Source organism: Amblyomma americanum, chromosome 3 (assembly GCF_052857255.1).
Source record: "Amblyomma americanum isolate KBUSLIRL-KWMA chromosome 3, ASM5285725v1, whole genome shotgun sequence".
Taxonomy (NCBI): Eukaryota; Metazoa; Arthropoda; class Arachnida; order Ixodida; family Ixodidae; genus Amblyomma; species Amblyomma americanum.
Genome location: NC_135499.1, coordinates 126,801,903 through 126,820,323, shown reverse-complemented (window position 1 = coordinate 126,820,323; position 18,421 = coordinate 126,801,903). Strand labels below are relative to the sequence as shown.

Genomic DNA, 18,421 nt, shown 5'->3' with positions numbered 1-18,421 from the left:
GTCTTTCTTCGTCCTCGTCTCTGTTCGCGCTGTATCCCATAATGAATTACCAACTAGCCCGATCTGCCACTCTTGCATCCTTTTCAAAGTCAGCAATTTCTGCACTCTCGTGTGTGGCAAATGGCGCGAGGCATTTTTTCACATGTGGCAAGTTCACAGACCGGTACAAGTGAGCCCTACAAGTCAACGTGCGTCATAATCAAGAATGGCGTCGGTTTACAATTAGCCTGTCTAGATATATCTAACATGCTGACGTTTACAGCACTCGAATACGTCTTTAACTGCATGCATGCCCGTCCAATACGTTCGCGGACCCAAATGCAATGACAATACTATGCCTGTGTTTATTTTGCGTACGCCAAGGAGCGTTGAATAGAACCACACACTTTAATTAAAAATCACAATGATATGAAAAGAGACATTCATTAAGGCGCCATAAGCGTGCTCACGTTGCCTTTATGAATAGATGCGATGTTACAGAACGCCGACGCGCGCACCTGCGGGTGAGTGAACTGGCATTTGGCCATGCGAATGCAGACACTTAGAGCGCCCCATCAACCTTGAGTACCCAAGCCCAAGGCGTAGGCGCTATGTCCGGCGTCAAACAGGGCAACTTCACCGCCAGCGCTACGCCCCCAACGGTCTCCCTGTCCGTCTGCAGGCTGGCGGAGACGTTTGATTCTGGTGCTCCGAGCATCGTTATCCTGGCCTCCTTGGAGATCCTGAGGGCACCCAGCATAAGTGTGCTTCCTTTGGGCCACTTCAGCATGAAGACGAAGACGGTGGGCGAAGAGGCGTCAGGCTTGGACGTGTACCAGACGTGAGGCGCCAGAGGGTCCCGCTGGTACTTCCAGGGCCGCGTGCCGTAGACGGCCTCCCCGTTGACTCTGAGCCAGGTGCCTAACTGCGTGAGGCGCTCCTCGAACAGCGGGGGGATGGTGCCGTCGCTGGAAGGGCCGATGTTGTAGAGCAGGTTGCCGTTGCAGCTGACGGTAGACACAAGCTCTTGGATGAGCTCCTCGATGGTCAGGTAGTCGGACAGCTGCACGTTCCGGCGGTAGCCCCAGATGGCGCCTACTTTCTTGTTGCCTGCGCGTGAAGATCAGAGCTATGGGCAAGTTTGTTTCTTGTGGGAAGCAGCGATCGGAGGGGGAGCAAAAGCTACTAAGTAACGAAATCTAGCATAAAGTGTTGAGAGAATGTGTTTGGCTCGGTGTGGGATTTTTTTGGCTGCACCTTTGAACTGAACTAGCAGAGACGCGGGGAAATATGTACGGCTCTGAAAAGAGGAAGCAGGCTGAGGAGAAAAGTCTGTCGCTCATCTATTTGTTGGTTACCGTGATCTTCAGTTTTGGAGGCGGGATGTTCAGCTTCAGCCCAATAGGCTCTTCTTAAAACAGAACAGCGCGCACTTTGGAGGAAGACACGACACAGACGAGCGCTGACTTGCACAGCTCAGTTGCAAGTCAGCGCTCGTCTGTGTCGTGTCTTCCTCGTAGTCCCAGACAAAGTGCGCCCTGTTCTGTTTTAAAATGGCTTACCCACTCGCCCAAGCATCCGTTTTAACCAATAGGCTCATTCCTGGGTTTCGGTTGTTGCATTTACATTTCGTGCCCGTCTCCCCTTGCGCTGGAGCTTATTGTGTGCGATATAATCAAAGTGCAAGGCAGCATCTAGAATAATTATTCGTTATGCCTTCATCTAGGGGAGCGCAAAGGGTAGGAAATTTCCTACATCTTCCAATCCAAACTTCCATTCCATACGTCAGCGCAAATTCCTCCCACAGCGTTCGGACGGTATCCAAAAAGAAAAAAAAAACTGCGTCGTCTAGCAGGATTCGAACCACCACGGCAAATACAGAGCAACTTAGGTTCCCTGTGCCTCAGACGGTTCAGGCATCGCCGTTGTCTCTCACACTGCGCGCATGTGGTGAAATGACTTATTTTAAAATATCATTTCTCCTCCAGCCGTGTGAGCGAAAGTAGTTGAAACCGAAACTGAATGGCGTTTATGACAGCGCCCATAAAACATTTGCAGCCAATATATGGAAGCGAACCCCCTTTACCAACAGATAAACAAGTTTGGTCGGCGGCTTCGGGCGAGTCAGTCAATCGAAATGTGAATGTGCCCATTTGAAAATGCCCATAATACGAAAATGCTCATGAAATATGAAAGTGCTATATGAATGTGCCCTTTGAAAAGATCGAAAATCGAAACGAGGCGTACCTTTGTCTAGGGGCAGCGCGTTCTCCCACTTGTGGGAAACGAGCTTTCCTGGATTGTAGTGGTCCTGGCAGGCGTAGACGTCGCCGTGACGACAGCTGGTGCCGGTGCCCCAGCGGTCGTTCACGACAACGCTCTGTCGCACGGGGCTGTCGTTGTAGAGCCAGGCCAGGAACTCGGTGCTGTTCCAGTAGGTGTCCGGGGCCTCCCAGTCGCCGTCCGACCAGATGATATCGGGACGGTATCTGTTTCCGCAGTCAAACAGGCCCTCATTTTGAAAATCGAGAACGTCGAATTATTCTGAAAAGTTCTTGCATTTTTGGAAAGAGAGGCTTGTTTTTACGAGGTTTGCTACGAAATACTGAAGGTTTAGAAGTTTCAAAACACTCCGCAGAGAATAAAGATACTTAGATATGAGCTTTTGAAACGTGTGCTGCAAGTTGGGACAAAAAAGTTGACACCCCCTTTTTGCCTTGTATTGTAACGCATCATAGATTGCCGCCATCTCTTAAGTAACGCTAACCATTATAATAGGCTCCTTAGCACGATTTTACTTTATGTATTCATGTTAGCCGTATCACCCTTCACAGGGAGGGTATTGCACAGATGGTGGAATAACCACAATAACAAATATATTAAAGAGTAATAAGAATGCAGAGGAAGCAAGGCGAGTGACATTTCGAGAAGAAAAATATGGAACGAAGTAAATGAATAAGTAAACGATCACAGAACATGGAACTGAACTGCGTCGATGTCCAGCAGCAAACTGTTCTACTCTCGTGATAGTATGAGGAATGAATGTGTTGGCCTATAATCCAGTGAGCTACAGCATCCAAGTACCAGACTGTACTTTAGGTGCCAAATATTTTCGAAATGCTGGAGAGGTGTATTTCTTTGTCTCCGATATAGACAGCGCCGATGTTACACATTTCCCGGCCTTGAATTCACTTTTTCCTTTCTATACGGTAAGAGCGTCACTAGAGCTCGACAAGTGATAAACGAGCTGTTTTCTATTAGTATACTGGCATCGCGGTGTTGCGCTAAGCTCAATTAGCGCGCGATGCAAGGACAATACAATTGTCGGAAGTTCTTAATAAGCCACTCCGGGGTGGCCCGTGGCTAACACGCGTCCCTTCCCAGTCGGGCCAATGTTCGTGCCACGTGCTCCGAAGGTGGATGAGGTGCGTGTCTATACCGAACTGCCTTGGTGTAAACTGATGACGCGATGCCTACATTCCAACTGGTAAAAAAATAAGTGGTCGAAGACAAAGATATTGGCCTTTTGTCTTAGTTTTGTATCATCAAACAGTACGAAACTACATAGTATATGGCGCATCAATCACCGATCGATGTTACAGGTGCTTTCATCTGCGTTCTCAAGCCGCCGCGGTGGCTGAGTGGTTACGGCGCTCGGCTGCCGGCCCGAAAGACGCGGGTTCGATCCCGGCCGTGGGGGTTGAATTTCGATGGAGGCGAAATTCTAGAGGCCCGTGTACTGTGCGATGTCAGTGCACGTTAAAGAACCCCAGGTGGTCGAAATTTCCGGAGCCCTTCACTACGGCGTCTCTCATAGCCTGAGTCACTTTGGGACGTTAAACCCTCCTAAACCATCCTAAACCATCATCTGCGTTCTCTCTCTACAGTTCTGCTGCCTGAACGAAGAAGCTTTTAATGCGCAGACATTAAATGGCTCGTCAGTCAGAAAACCCGGCATTCCTTCTACGAGAAACGGGCCCAAAATCGACGTGACCTGATGACGTCATCGGCAGTGTCTACATCATCGGTAAAGGAAGAAAATAAAATTCCTTCAACAAAATCTTTTCCGATGTGTGTTTCCAACTCAGGTCGGTGCGAACAGATCAGCTTCGCAAGCCACTACATTAGAGCACTACGCCATTATAGCAGCACAACTTCCCGCGCGCTAAACTGCCAGTCTCTCGCGCTGGGTTTGGGTATCGGTGGCGTCATCAACTTCAGTTCGGGCGGCGCGATCAGATCGGCTTCGCTGGGCACTGCATTAGAGCATTAAACGCCATCGCCGCAGCCGAACACCCCGCCTACATGCTTTCGCATTCACAACGTGTAAGTATTCTTAAGTGCCCTTCGTAATTTATTTCGGACGCGATGCGTTAGGGATGCACCTTAAGTTAAAGGTCTTTGTTGTGCAGGGTGTCATGCAGGACATGTATGCCATAAAGTTCGTGGTCCAATGTCGCAGAGTTAATGAGCACTGCTTAAGACATCAAGAGCGACATTTCATTTCTTTAAAACGCGTTGGCTTCTTAACTGAGTACTTTAAGACCCGATTGCCTAGCTTACGACTGCCTCTGCGGATATGCGTTCCGCGCAAAGTGGTTTAAGAAAAGCGGAATTCGCCACCCAGCCGCTTATCCCCCACATCCCCCTTCTGCACTTGCATCTCGGCTTTCAAACTACATTGTCTATCCAGTTGACAGGACTTGTTTAATGCATTACTGAAGAACTGTTACAGCGTCACCACTAGGAAAGAAGTAAGAGCGGCGCATTTGGCCAATCAGCGCATCTATAGAAGCGTGTGAAAAGGGAGGATGGTCCGGCCTCTTTCCGTAATCCCATTCAAGCGCAGTGCAGGTCTTTACGACATCACATTTTCGAATCATATTGTAGGCACTGCTTCCATGGTAGCATGAAAATATTTTTTCCTTATTTTATGTGGCTGTTAAAAAAAAGTGGGCTCGGAGTCGGGCCAAGAATTTTCATGCTCTTTCAGAACAGTGTTCACATAGACCCTATTTCATTTCAAGTAAACTCATGAGCAAAATAGAAGAATGGAACGAGTAAAGTGAAGCCACAAGCGGAGGTTGCGCGTCTGTCGTCTGGCCTCTGCGTGATTTGAAAACAGTGGCGAGTTGTGCGCCCTTTTCTTTTGCTTTCAGTTAGACGTTAACCCGCACGGAATTTTAATGAATATTCAGGGCACTTGACCGAAGCAGTCACAGTCATTGGTATTCTAAGACAAATTTTGTGCTGACATTCGCGATTGTCTCCACGGAGCACGACGCACTTAATGCGCAGTTGGTTTAACGGCCATCCAGATGAGAGGTTCGGACTCGCCGATAGTTCGTGGTCGACATTTGAATACATTTTAGGTGCAGTTCATCCCGCCGTATTCGCGAATACATAGGACGTAGATGCGTCGGGAATGCTTGAAACAGCATCTTCCATCTTTGCCGCTCAACTCACGTTTCCACGATGTCTTGGAGCTCGGGCGTGACCTTGGCCCTGACGTAGGTGTCCGTGGTCCACCCGGCCGCCTTGTCTTGCTGGTAGTGCGGGTTGAACCACTCGTAAAGCGAGTAGTAGAGCCCGAACCGCATACCTCCTGCTTTGCGCACGGCACGGGCCAGATCTCCCACCAGGTCGCGCTTCGGACCAACGTCCGCGGCGTTCCAGTTCCACGAGACCTTGAGTTAGTTCGTCAGCATCCAATTAAGTTTTATATGCTAGCGGATCAGTGTAGCAACACTCCGCATCTTCATAGCACCAGGCATTGCGATCTCAAGCACAGTCTCAGATGACTCACGTGCGCTTGGAATGGTCAGTCTACGGGCCTGTATATTGGCTAGTCATGAGGAATACCTGTTCTTGCTGATTATATTGACTGGTTGATAGATTGATATATTGTGTGGCAGGTATGACGGATGTGTGACTGGTGGACAGTCACAGAGACAGAGATGGAAACTGACGGACGGGATTACAGATGGATAGCTAACCGACTGACTGGTGCTAGATGATGTGTGTACAGTCTTGTAATTTCTTTACAGCATTAACTCTGTGAATTTGTTGTCCGTCATCAAATATAAATATCTCGGTGCGTATTTAACTAGTGATATGTGTTGGCATAAGCACATTAATTGCATAACTACAAAAACAGATCGGATTTTGAGTTTCTTACGCAGCAATGCTAAGTCTTTTCCTTAACAAACTAATGAACTGCTATACACAACTAACGTAGGCCTATACTGGAGTATGCATGCACAGTATGGGACCCTAAAACTAAAAAAAAATTATATTGATGAATTAGAAAAGGTCCAAAACCTAGCTGTCCGTTTTGTTTTAAATACTAACAGCAGAAATTTCAGTGCGTCAGCAGAGCAGAACTCGTTACGACAGAGACGCAGATGCGTACTTAGGCTGAAATTCTTCCATAATATATACCACTCTAAAACAGGTATTGACCGTGACCATTATTTGTTTCCGCCAGTATATATCTGCAAGAAGGGACCACACTTTCAAAGTTAAAGAAATTAAATGCAGAACTGATTTACTGAAAAGGTCATTTTTCCAAAAACAATAAATGAATTGAATAAGTTGCCCCAGGAAGTCGTTTCGATAAAATCTAATGAATCGTTTGCCGCTTTGCTGTAATTTTATACTTGTGTTTGTTTATATGAAATTATGCTGCAATGTATTTTCTGTGAGTATTTTTTTATTCTTTTCCTGCCACTATGTCGTATGATTATGTTGTAACCCCCCCTCCCTGTAGTGCCAAACAGGCGCTATATGTAATGTCATAAAATAAATAAATAACCATTTGACACGTTATGTACACAATTGTGTACAAAGTGAACTTGCAGCTTCCTCTGAGAGTGGTCTGCGCCTAGCAGTGAGTTCTTTGTTTCAGATGACTTTCCAACTCTTAATCTCGCAAATAAGTTGTTTGTTTAGGAGGCGAAATTCTAGAGGCCCGTGTGCTGTGCGATGACAGTGCACGTAAAAGAACCCCAGGTGGTCGAAATTTCCGGAGCACTTCACTACGGCGTCCCTCATAGCCTGAGTCGCTTTGGGACGTTAAACCCCCATAAACCAAAGTTGTTTGTTTAATGCAGTGATAACAGACGTAGTATATATCATTTCGCGAAGCAGTGAGTGGGGTAGCATGTCGTCCGAAATTATTGTGTGGATGTATTGCTCCACCAGTAGTAACATTTTTTTTCGCAGTTTCAAGTGTAATGCGCACCTTCGAAATAACAGTTATTTCCATGATTTCTCTGGTGTTTATTTGATAAGTCGCGGTATTTAGATGTTGCTATTTTCATCAATTATGACATTTTGCACAAAATTTTGCACATCCTTGCACAAAATGAACCGGTAGTATTCTGCGCTAGAAAACTACCAACTTGTCTGTCTTGAGGCCTGAGATTTCATTTCGGTGGAAACAAAAAAAATGCGCGTCAAAGGGATAAAGCAGGCAAACTTAGAATGATTAATCAGTGTGTGAGCGATGGCACGACTTATTGACCGGTAGATCTAGTTGTTGGTTGCTACAAAAGGGTGGGCACTCAGCAAACAACGAGGCGCGCACCTTGGAAGGCCAGAGCGTGAAGCCTTCGTGGTGTTTGCTGGTCAGCACCACGTAGCGGGCACCGGACTTCTTGAACAGCTCCGCCCAGCGGTCAGGGTCGAACAGCTCAGCCCTGAAGCTTTGCGCAAACTCGGGGTACGTGAAACCGCTTCCGTAGTTTTCCGCCATGAAGTCTCGGTAGGCGTCCGTGCCGTTCATTTGCCAGTGCCACCAGAACCACTCCGAGTAAAAGGCTGGTACCGAGAAGACGCCCCAGTGCACGAAAATGCCCACCTGCGCAGGAAAGGCGTTTAAACAGAAAAGAGTACAGTTTACTCCCAGTGTCAGGAGGACAGTTTACTTCATTTTGACTCCTATACTGGCGTGCTCGCCTACAGGGCGATTGCTAGTTAGTTATAGGGGGCTTTCACAGTAGGGGGATAATTGCGCTCCATGGCGTCGTAGGTTTCTCAGAGAATTTTGTTTGAATTTTGCCATTAAAGGGGTTAGCGATCAGGCAAGACATACAATGTGTGACCTAGAGTTTATTTTCTTAATCTTCATTGCCTCGCTTGCAGCAACAGCGCAAATGTTTTTTTTTTTCAACTTGTTCAAGAGACCCAGCACAAGCTAGGCTTCATGCAACGACAGAAGATGGGCGGAGCCGAAGTCTATAATAGATTCCCGCATTCTTCTGCCATTTTGCTTACATTTTTAAGCCACTCGAAGCTTTGAAAATTCGCCATTAGGGACACTAGTTGTGGCATCAGTAGACATCAATAGTGCCTTCTCAGACTGCCTTCCAATGTCCTCAGCCATTAGAGACACTAGTTGTGGCATCAGTAGACATCAATAGTGCCTTCTCAGACTGCCCTCTCATGTCCTCAGCCATTAGAGACACTAGTTGTGGCATCAGTAGACATCAATAGTGCCTTCTCAGACCGCCTTCTCCTGTCCTCAGCCATTAGAGACACTAGTTGTGGCATCAGTAGACATCTATAGTGCCTTCTCAGACTGCCTTCTCATGTCCCCAGCCATTAGAGACACTAGTTATGGCATCAGGAGACATCAATAGTGCCTTCTCAGACTGCCCTCTCATGTCCTCAGCCATTAGAGACACTAGTTGTGGCATCAGTAGACATCAATAGTGCCTTCTCAGACCGCCTTCTCCTGTCCTCAGCCATTAGAGACACTAGTTGTGGCATCAGGAGGCATCAATAGTGCCTTCTCAGACTGCCTTCTCATGTCCTCAGCCATTAGAGACACTAGTTGTGGCATTAGTAGACATCAATAGTGCCTTCTCAGACTGCCTTCTCATGTCCTCAGCCATTAGAGACACTAGTTGTGGCATTAGTAGACATCAATAGTGCCTTCTCAGACTGCCTTCTCCTGTCCTCAGCCATTAGAGACACTAGTTATGGCATCAGTAGACATCAATAGTGCCTTCTCAGACTGCCCTCTCCTGTCCGCAGCCATTAGAGACACTAGTTGTGGCATCAGTAGACATCAATAGTGCCTTCTCAGACTGCCCTCTCATGTCCTCAGCCACGTATTCTCTGGCGCAAAATTACTGGCTCAATGCGTGGGCCAAGCGGAACGCGTACCTTAGCGTCGTCGTACCAGGCCGGCAACGGGCGCGTGTCCAGTGAACGCCAGTAAGCTGAGTAGCGCGTTCCCGGCTCCGGTGGGGGTAGGGCGATTGAATTTTGCGCTGCACGCGCGTGATGAACACGATGAACACGAAGTGTCCCCCTGATTTTTCCACAGCAGTAATAATACGTATTGCGTCTGAACTAGCCCTTGCAAAATTTTCTGTACACAGTCTATAGACTATCTATAGACTTTGTCTGCAAAGTTTATGAACTTTCTATAGACAATCTATAGACTTTGTCTGCAAATTTATGAACTTTCTATAGACAAATTCTATAGACTAGTCTGTAGGCAATACAAAGCCTACCGGCAGTCTATAGACAATTTACTGTGCGATATCAGTGGCCGTTATAGAACCCCAGGTGGTCAAAATTTCCGGAGCCCTTCACTACGGCGCCCCCCATAGCCGGAGTCACTTTGGGACGTTAAACCCCCCTAAACAATAAACTTGAAGTGCAATTTCGTCAATAGATAGTCTAGATACTATGAATGGAATAAAGCATACATCTATAGGGAGGCAATAAAGTTTATAAAAAACTAGTAGACAGTCTGCAGACCGTTTTTGAAGGGTGGTAGCAGTGGTGCGCAATAGAAAGCTTTAGCCTAGCGGGTACTTACTAGAGCAGACATACACCGGACCTGACTAGCTGGGTGTCAGGTGCGCATGCATAGTAGTAGGTGCGCTTCTCTACCTGGCTACTATGCATGCGCTTCTGGCACCCGGCTGGTCCGGCGTGCGTCTACGCCACAGAACGTCTTCGCTACGCTATATATAAAATCCTCCAGTTACCAACTTCACTTCTATTTTCAAATTTCACGTGCATCACGCATTTAAGGGTCTGGGTTACTTGAGCGTGTTTCTTTTCCGGTACGGAACACAAAGCTGGCGGCTCGCGACGGAGCCCATCATTACGGAATCATGAATCATGACGTAATCATGACGAAGCACAATATAATTTTTCGGAGTAGATTGACGGAACCCAGCGTCACAATTCGATGGACTGAATAAGTGGATTTCATGGCTAGAAAACCGAAAAAAGAAATTGGGCACAAAACAGAAATATTACTGGCCAGCGAAAATTGTTGGTCCCGATTATGGCCATAGTTTTTTCCCCTTTAATTTTGGGATTTGGCGTCCTGAAGCGACACATTGGTCATGAGGGACGCCGTAGTGGAGGGCTTCGGATTACTTTACATCACGTGCAACGTTCTTTAACGTGCGCTGGCATCGCACAGTAGACGGGCATTTTTACATTTTGCGTCTATCGATATGTGGTTGCCGCGACCGGGATTCGATCCCACAACCTCGGACTCAGCAGCCTAACGCCAGATCCACAGAGCCACTACAGCAGGTGATGGCTGGGTATTAATAAAATTGTCGATAGATTAATCAGTGGCGCGAATTCGCACAAAACACTGCATTTTAGCGTTAAGAAGTTGCTACCGAATGAAGACGGCTGGTGCTCTTGACGTCTTATGACAAAAGCCAGGTGAGTTAAATGAACACCAAAGGTATTCAGTGCCGAATGCACGCAGTTTTAAGTTTACGTTTACCTCATCTTGAACGCGTGACTTCAAACAATTATCCCAATTAAATATCATGCTTCAAGAATAGAACGGTTAACCCCAATGCTAATAGAGCAGTCGCTGGCACTCTAACGACAGAATATGTGAAAACGAATTCTGCGGCGGCTACTTTCCCGTTGCAATCTCTTCCTCCATCGGCTTATAGTTGAGCCCTGCCTTTAATGTCGACTGGCGGCCGACATTGCTCGGTAACATGCGACACATACTGTTCCGCGGAGCGCCGCGCCAGCTGTAGCCAATGGGAGGAGGGCGTGACGCCAGCTGTCGCCGAGTGGAGAGGGGGCGAATAAGAGCGAGGAACGCGGTTGCGTGCGCATGCAGACGCCAGAAAGAAGAGGTGAAGAATGAACACATTCTTTCGCAGTCTACTCGGTTTAACGGCGTTAAAACCCAACCACTTTTTTTTTAACAAGCAGGGTATGCAAGTAAAAGAAAAAAAGTATCATTACAATATGCCAGATGACCATTTCAAACCGGATGAATTAGTTGCTCTGAGCAATAGTTTCGCATTACCTTGAAAGAAGGCCAGCGTCATAGTTCAAACGAATGTAGAAAGTATGCTATTTGCTGCAGAAAAGAACGAACTTGAAGTAACTGGAAAACAGCTTACTCAGCAGCACAGAAGTTAGGAGAGATGCAAGGCAAGAGCGCCTGAGCGTCATTGCGACGCAGCAGAAACGTTTTCCTGGCAATATGGCGAGGGCTGTAGAGGTTGTAACCTGTGTGTTTTTCACCGGCGACCAAATGTCACATCTTCTACATAGCAGATACATCCACGGGTTGGCGTGGTATTTAGTCGGGACATATGAAACGCGTAGCGCGATGCATGCGTGTGTATGAACACTCTGTCGGTTTCATTATCCAGCAAATGAACTCGCTCCTTATCTGACAGACGTGCGGCATCCCTCAGTGTGTGGACTCTGCGGCTTGCGCGACACGCGCTCCTTAATTACACTCCGTGCATTCAAGCGTAACAGCTTGTACGAAGATCGTTAAGTAACAAACAAACAAGAAAGCGCTTGCGAGTTTTACATAGATAACGTCGGCATAGCGCGATGATTAGTGCGACGTGCTGTGTCAGCCTTGCTCGGTATTTATTTGGCGTGACGAGCAGTCTGGAAACACGAGGTTGGACGCAATCGCGTTCGGCTGCAATTCCGCGCACAATGCTTGCATGCAAGGTTCCATTCCTGCCCGTCAAGGCCACGAGGAGCGAGTCTGACAAAGACAACTACTTCTTAACTTCGGTGCTTCGCGCAAACTTGCTCTAACAGTTCGCGCCTTTAACCTATCACACGAATTCACACTGCGATGACAACACTACTACTACGACTGCGATAACACTTCAATTTACAGTTTCGCATTTGTGTGAAGTGATATTTAGGGCTGCGGCACCGGAGCATGCTTTGAGTGTTGAAGTGCACTTTGGTGCACTTCGTGTGCTGCTGGGTTCAAAACAGATAGGATTGAAGAACTCCATTTCTGAAAAGGTGTACCTTTGACGGAGGCCCTCAGTCCCAGCAAGAAGTACAGCACCACGACAATCTGGAGGAAGACCACGCCAAGCCAGAGCCGGTAGTGCGTCGGGCACAAGATCCGCGACCAATGCAGTCTGCAACCGGGAACGGCACAAAGGAGCGATGTGTCGTTAATGGCAGCACTTGTTCGCAAACAGACGGCAGGGCGTGGCGCTGCATGAGCCACAGTCGGATACAACTCAAGAGCCAAGCGGCAATGCCCCGCAAGGAAGCTCTCCAGCCAATGGCGTCGAGAGATTGTCATGACGTGAATGTTTGTTCCAAGGAACGTCCAAGATCTATATCTTCTTGGTAACAATAAAAGTTATTTTCCCCCTCCTCATGACATCGTGGTTAGTCGCCTATAATCAGATACAACTCAAGAACGAAGCGGCTTTTCCCGTCAAATGACCCCCTTCCAGCCAATAGCATCGGTCGATTCACATGTGCCTGCTAGCGTGACAAGGCAGGGAGTGGAAGATGAAAGGGGATAGTCCCCTCCCTGCATTGTCACACTAGCAGGATCATGAGAATCGGCCGACGCCATTGGCTGGAAGGGGGCCCTTTGACGATGACAAAAGCCGCTTAGTTCTTGAGTTGTATCCGGCTGTAGCACCTGATAGCCACTTGCGCTGACGCTAGCAGGTATAAAGGAATGAACTTCGACGTCATGAGAACCAGTCGACGTCATCGGCTGGCGGGCTTCCGTTAGGGACACTTGCCGCTGCGTTCTTGACGTAGCGGAGAAGGTAAAACAGAGAGACAAAGATTACCCTTTGCGGCTTCTTGGAGAAACCCAGGGAGAATAAACTTTTTATTTAATAGAAAAGTTAAAAATCTACTCGGGAGGGCTTCTCTGTTCGAGCCCTCTGACCTTCCCGTCCAGCCTGGCCCGGCAAGTCAACTTTAGCCCCAAAGGTGTGGTCTCCAAGGAGATTGGGGTGGGTGAGTGAATGGGTGGGACACAGACTGGACGGGGGCATTGCCAGATGTAATGACATCTCGTGGGGAGACTGGCTCCGCAAGTGGTAACGGAGGGAAGAGATCAAGTGGGTAAACTGAGGGGATGGGAACGAGCTTGTCTGAAGTTGACTCCAGCGTGTGCTTTGTAGTGGTCTAGGGTGGAGTGAGGAGGAGGGTGTATGATGCGGCTTTGATTGTAGTGCTTTGGGACGGTTGTCGCATTCGCTGGGTTCGTTTGTCGGCGCGAGCGTACGATTGTGGGTTGGGGAGGTAATCCACTGCAAACTTCACGGGCAAGCGCATGAACGCGCCCCGTATAATAGTGAAATGTTGCTGTGGTGCTGGTTGCTTAGAGAGTATGTAGGCCAAGGATGAAGGAACGGTGTCTTTGTGCAAGAGTCTGTATTCTACTTGGGAGTCTGTACAGATGGTTGTGTGGTCTGTGAGCAGGGCTACAGACACAGATATGGCTAGGCATTCTGCCTCTGGGGTGTTCGTGGTTCCGAGGGTTGCTGCTCTTCGGGTAATGCCTATGTCCAGGAAGGCAGCTGTGTGGGTACCTGGGATTTCGCAGTGCGGTGTTGCATCTGTATATAGGATGTCTCGTCTTGCGTTGTACTTGTGGTGTGGGACGCGTGTGCTTTCCTGCGACCTTTGCGGTAGACCGGGGTCATGCTTCGGGAAAGTGGTTTCAGCTGTAGGCTGCTTTGTAGGTGAAAAATGAGGACTTGTTAGCTTCGGGGTGATGATATTTGGCGGGTTATATAGCCCAGCGTTCTGAGTGAGTGGAGCCAGTGCGTGTTTGTCTGAGTGCGCAGCTGATTGAGCAGATGACACGGCGCTAAAAACGGAACTAGCCGGCAATAAAGTCGAAGGCAGTAGCAATGTGTTACTGCTCTATGCTGGAGGAAACAACGTAAGCATCTCTGTTTGGTCACGCCGACAATTGTAAGGAAAAAGACACACTGTTCTCAATCCGATTATAGCTAATTAGGCATTCCAAGCATGCGTATAAAGTTGTTGCAATATTCTGGAGACACTTTCAATATTGTTCAAAGTGCCTACAAGGCGTAGGACTTGCTTGGCGTTCACAGCGCACAACACGGTTTGTACTACAGTGGAGAGTTCTCCTCTGTGCCCGAGGTCTCTGCAGCGCCAGGACAGTGACAATGAACACAGAGGAAATATTAGTTATCAAAATTTTCAGACCATAGTTACGATCTGCCTGACAGGAATAGGTGCCAATAGGAACAGGTACAGGACCTGTGATATGGTTTTCGGCGTGAGTCAGTCATTCAGATACATGGCAGGGAGAGCTGGATGTACTGTTTTGGGCATACATTCTGGGCATACATGGTGCGGGCTATAATGCTCTGGCGTTTAGAGAGAGAGAAAGAAAAACGAACCACATTGGGGGAAGGAGGAGTGAGAGAGTAGGTGTTCTGGGGACAGGGCAGGAACCTGGCGGCATAGGCTGGGCGGCTATGCGATTGTGTCACGTGAGAAGAGTCTTAACTTTTGAAGAGCGCTGCGTGCTACCTGCTTTGTACTCTGATCGACAGATGATGACGCATGAGCAAGCGGGCAGCGACAACGTAGTTTACAGTTTTGAGCAGACAGCACTTCCACAGCGTTCTTTGCCCTGTGGCACTGGAAAAAAAAAACACTTTAGGTATGCCTACTCTCCGAAGAGCAAGCCGGGTCAACTGAATTCGCTTACGCAGTGACGTGACTGCAGAGCGCCCCCATTCGGTGACATACGGATTCGTTGCTTATCGATTTTGCAGACATAGCCCGCATGTATTTTGGTGCGATACTGTAAGCAACATTTCCGAGTAAGTTTCGGACTTTTGAATGCAAAATGCGTCGCCGGTCATAAAGTTAAGTTCGCCCACTGGCCGGAGAGAGGTGACGTCACCAGTCCGGAAGTGACTTCACTTCCGACAAGGGCTTCAACAGCTCCCAATGCATAAGGAAATTAGATGTCTCAGTGGTTTTTTTTTTTACATAGCTGGACGCTATCTGCATGCCCGGCGTGCATTCCCTCTCGAATGGGGTGCATGGCTGTCTGAAGTCGCCAGCGTACCTTGCCTCTATACTCTTTTACTAGCAGTGGAGTCGGAACATAGGGCATGAGACTACGGCTCCCACAAGTACGCTGCTCTTACCCGCTCGCCAGCCAACCACGTAAAGACACGAAGGCCATCACGTCGCGCTCGTAGCTTCGAGTGGGCTGTCAACAAGTTGTGAGACGCGCCAATGGGCATTCCGCGCGAGAAAACAGCCCGCGTTTGGATCGATACACTACATCTAAATGCATTTAAAAAAAAGGTTTGCTGATACATAGTTCGAGTGAAGCAAAACCTGCGTGTGTGATTAATATTCGGTAGCATTAGCATAAAAATCCACCGAAATCATTAAATAGAACTTTTTCCTGTAATACAAGGCTGTAGGCAGATCAGATTTCTGCTCGATTTTAGGAGTTTTTTTCGTGTTTCCGTGCTGTGAAATACTTCACTCAACAAATAAACCTGTTTTATTGACAGGCGTAATCAAAATACACCTACACGAAAACAAGACGCAGAGAACTTTTACGTTCAAGGGCTTTCTCCGGAGTAAACATGCAAGCATTTTAATGAACACAGGCACACAAGTACGTACGTCCAATTTCAAGATGCTTGCACTTCTTGGACAGCTCGCGTAAGCCCCTGCTTTGATGCGCTGCAGAGAAAGCAACCTCCGTTGGCTTAGCCGGGCATTGTGCGACCTGTATGCTGGACCCAGGACTCCGAACACCAGCCGAGGTGGCTCACTCTCTAGTGCGCTTAGCGCAAGTTGGTGACCGTTACATTTCAGTGGTGACGCAATGCTAAAACGCTCGCGTGCCGACATCTCAGTGCACGTCAAAGAACCAGGTGTGGTCGAGGTGATTCCTAAACCATTCATCACAGATCCTATCAAATCTCGTGGTACTACATGGGAGCGAAAAAAAATCATCCCGTTAGCTTAACAAAAACACCGTCATCATCAAAAAAAAAAAATCTTGTGTTAGTCCTTGTGCCCACAACGCTTTAAATCGGTTTAGTCCAAAGTCCTGTTACCCTCACCACGTCCACAGTGCTGTGTTCGGTGTTTGTACCCGCCCCAATCTGCTAAATTTAGTAGCTGCGTATTCCGTGCTCCGCTGATTGGGAGCTTAATGGATATCTGAAGTCCGCAAGGTTACTGATAAGAGTGTTTTACGAATGCTGCCTTCATTACCTGCTCTTTGAAATCACATGCTTACTTTACAGTGAAGTAATAAGTTAACACTGTCACGTGTGCAGATGATGGCAGTAATAAAACTTTATCTCGGCAAACTTATAAACAAGCGATGTACTGGGGCGCATCTGTGAGATCGAAACTTGGAGCTCGCTTTGCCGATGAAATTGGCGAGCATTGACAGATCCAAGTTTCGATGGTACAGGTTGACGAGCATTACGAGCTGCTGTCGAATCTGAGCTGATACGGCTCATTCTCTGTTCCTTTTCGCAAGCGTGTTCATACAATAGAGCTTACTGTTAGTCGGATACGATTTAAGTCTGCAGTGAAGCTCCACACAGATTTTGGAACGCCACACAGAACCCTTCCGCGATAAAAAATTCAGTTCGTTGTTAAAGCTTTTCTTGTTGCCTAAACAAGGAGCTAATCACACTACGAAATTCTAAGCTCAAGAATATTGATTCCTCTTGCTGGTTTGATGTATTCAAACATTACAGAGTTGATTTTACTTCCTGTTATGACTCATCAGCGAAGTAATACACGATGCCGCTGACCGTGGCTCATTGCTACCAGCTGCTGTTTCTTTAAGTGTCATACTATAATCGTTATCGCTTTGGTTAGAGGCATGGAAAGCACACCACCTACTCGCACAAATACCATTAGCGCGCCTTGCGCTCGTTGTTCGGAAGCAAGATCTTCCCAAGCACCAAATAATCCCATAATATGTATCCGCATGCATTACATCTGTCCTGGTGCGCGCACCAGATGTCACGTGACACTGCAGCGCCCTGTCGCGTCGACTCGACGTTGCAAACTTGTAGTGGCGGAGGCGCGCGCGCTCCAATCCAGTGTCACGATGTCAGGCTATACAAAGCCCCTGTAAATCTGCGGTCTCCTCGATTGCATGAACCCATATCGCTTCATGATTACACTGTTTTCGTCTTGGGAATGTAACGACAGAGGCATTCGACCTCAATGACTGTTCGTGAACCCAAATACTGTTCGTCACTCACTGCGTCTTCTCGGCAAGGCGAAGTGAGGAAAGGGTGGGGGGGGGGGGGGGAGGTATGTGGAAACTAAAGGTGCAGTAACTCTCTTTCCTAGGTGGGCACCTGAACCGCGTCGTGAGAGAAGGGAGGAAGTTGGGAGTGAAAGAAGGGGAGAGAGGAAGAGGTGCCGTAATGGAGGGGGATCTTCAACGTGCACTGCCATCGCACAAAACACGGGCATCACCGAGTCACCGCGGCGCGTACAGGGCGAGGTCGTTTAGAATACGAGCTGAAACACTCCCCCTCCCCCGCACCCCCCTCCTCCCCTTGCCACCATTCCTCCTCGGATCAAAGGTATGGTGTAATGCTCGTAGTCAGTAGTGGGAGACTTCAGCCCTTCGACGAAATTAATAACTAAGGTGTACTAATCGTATGACTCTGATAGAAGACCAGGAACATAGCGTGGGCAGTCAAAATAAGTAACTCGCGCAGAAAAGAGAGATAGCGAGAGAGGTGCGCAAACTTCGCAACCATTCTCACGAGCCTGAGCATGGGGTTTGTGCTCTCTAAGGCGTGCCGCAGACAGCGCGAGTCGGGCCACAACATTTCACGCATCCCTTTTCACACATGAAATTGACAAATGGATCGCTGCTAACAGAGCGGAAGATGCGAATGAACGCCGCTGTTTTAAAAAAAAAAACTGAACACGATCACCGCATTTCAAATTCGCGGTGCAAGTTACGCGGGCCTTGCAGACCCCCTTCCATTAGACGACGGTTAAGGCGAGAGCGCTTTGAGGCGGCTCAGCAAAGATATTTTGTCGTGACTGTAGCCACTTCTGCATGCGCAGACCCCTAACGGATAATAAATGAAAGTAATATACCTGAATCAATTTTTCTGCAAATGTA

At 48.0% G+C, this 18,421-nt stretch overlaps 1 protein-coding gene across 2 annotated transcripts in view; it reads right to left on the bottom strand.

Moving 5' to 3' along the window:
* Window positions 1-348: 348 nt before the first annotated feature.
* The window catches only part of LOC144124887 (alpha-L-fucosidase-like), a 33,675-nt gene continuing 15,602 nt past the window's right edge, over window positions 349-18,421 (bottom strand). For both annotated transcript variants that reach the window (XM_077657823.1, XM_077657824.1), the window contains exons 3-8: window positions 12,280-12,395; window positions 9,151-9,257; window positions 7,568-7,840; window positions 5,446-5,666; window positions 2,227-2,468; window positions 349-1,089 (exon numbers count right to left, since the gene is read on the bottom strand). In XM_077657823.1, coding sequence (XP_077513949.1) covers window positions 542-1,089; window positions 2,227-2,468; window positions 5,446-5,666; window positions 7,568-7,840; window positions 9,151-9,257; window positions 12,280-12,395 — 1,507 coding nt within the window. In that variant the 3' untranslated portion in view covers window positions 349-541. The remainder of the gene's footprint in view (window positions 1,090-2,226; window positions 2,469-5,445; window positions 5,667-7,567; window positions 7,841-9,150; window positions 9,258-12,279; window positions 12,396-18,421) is intronic.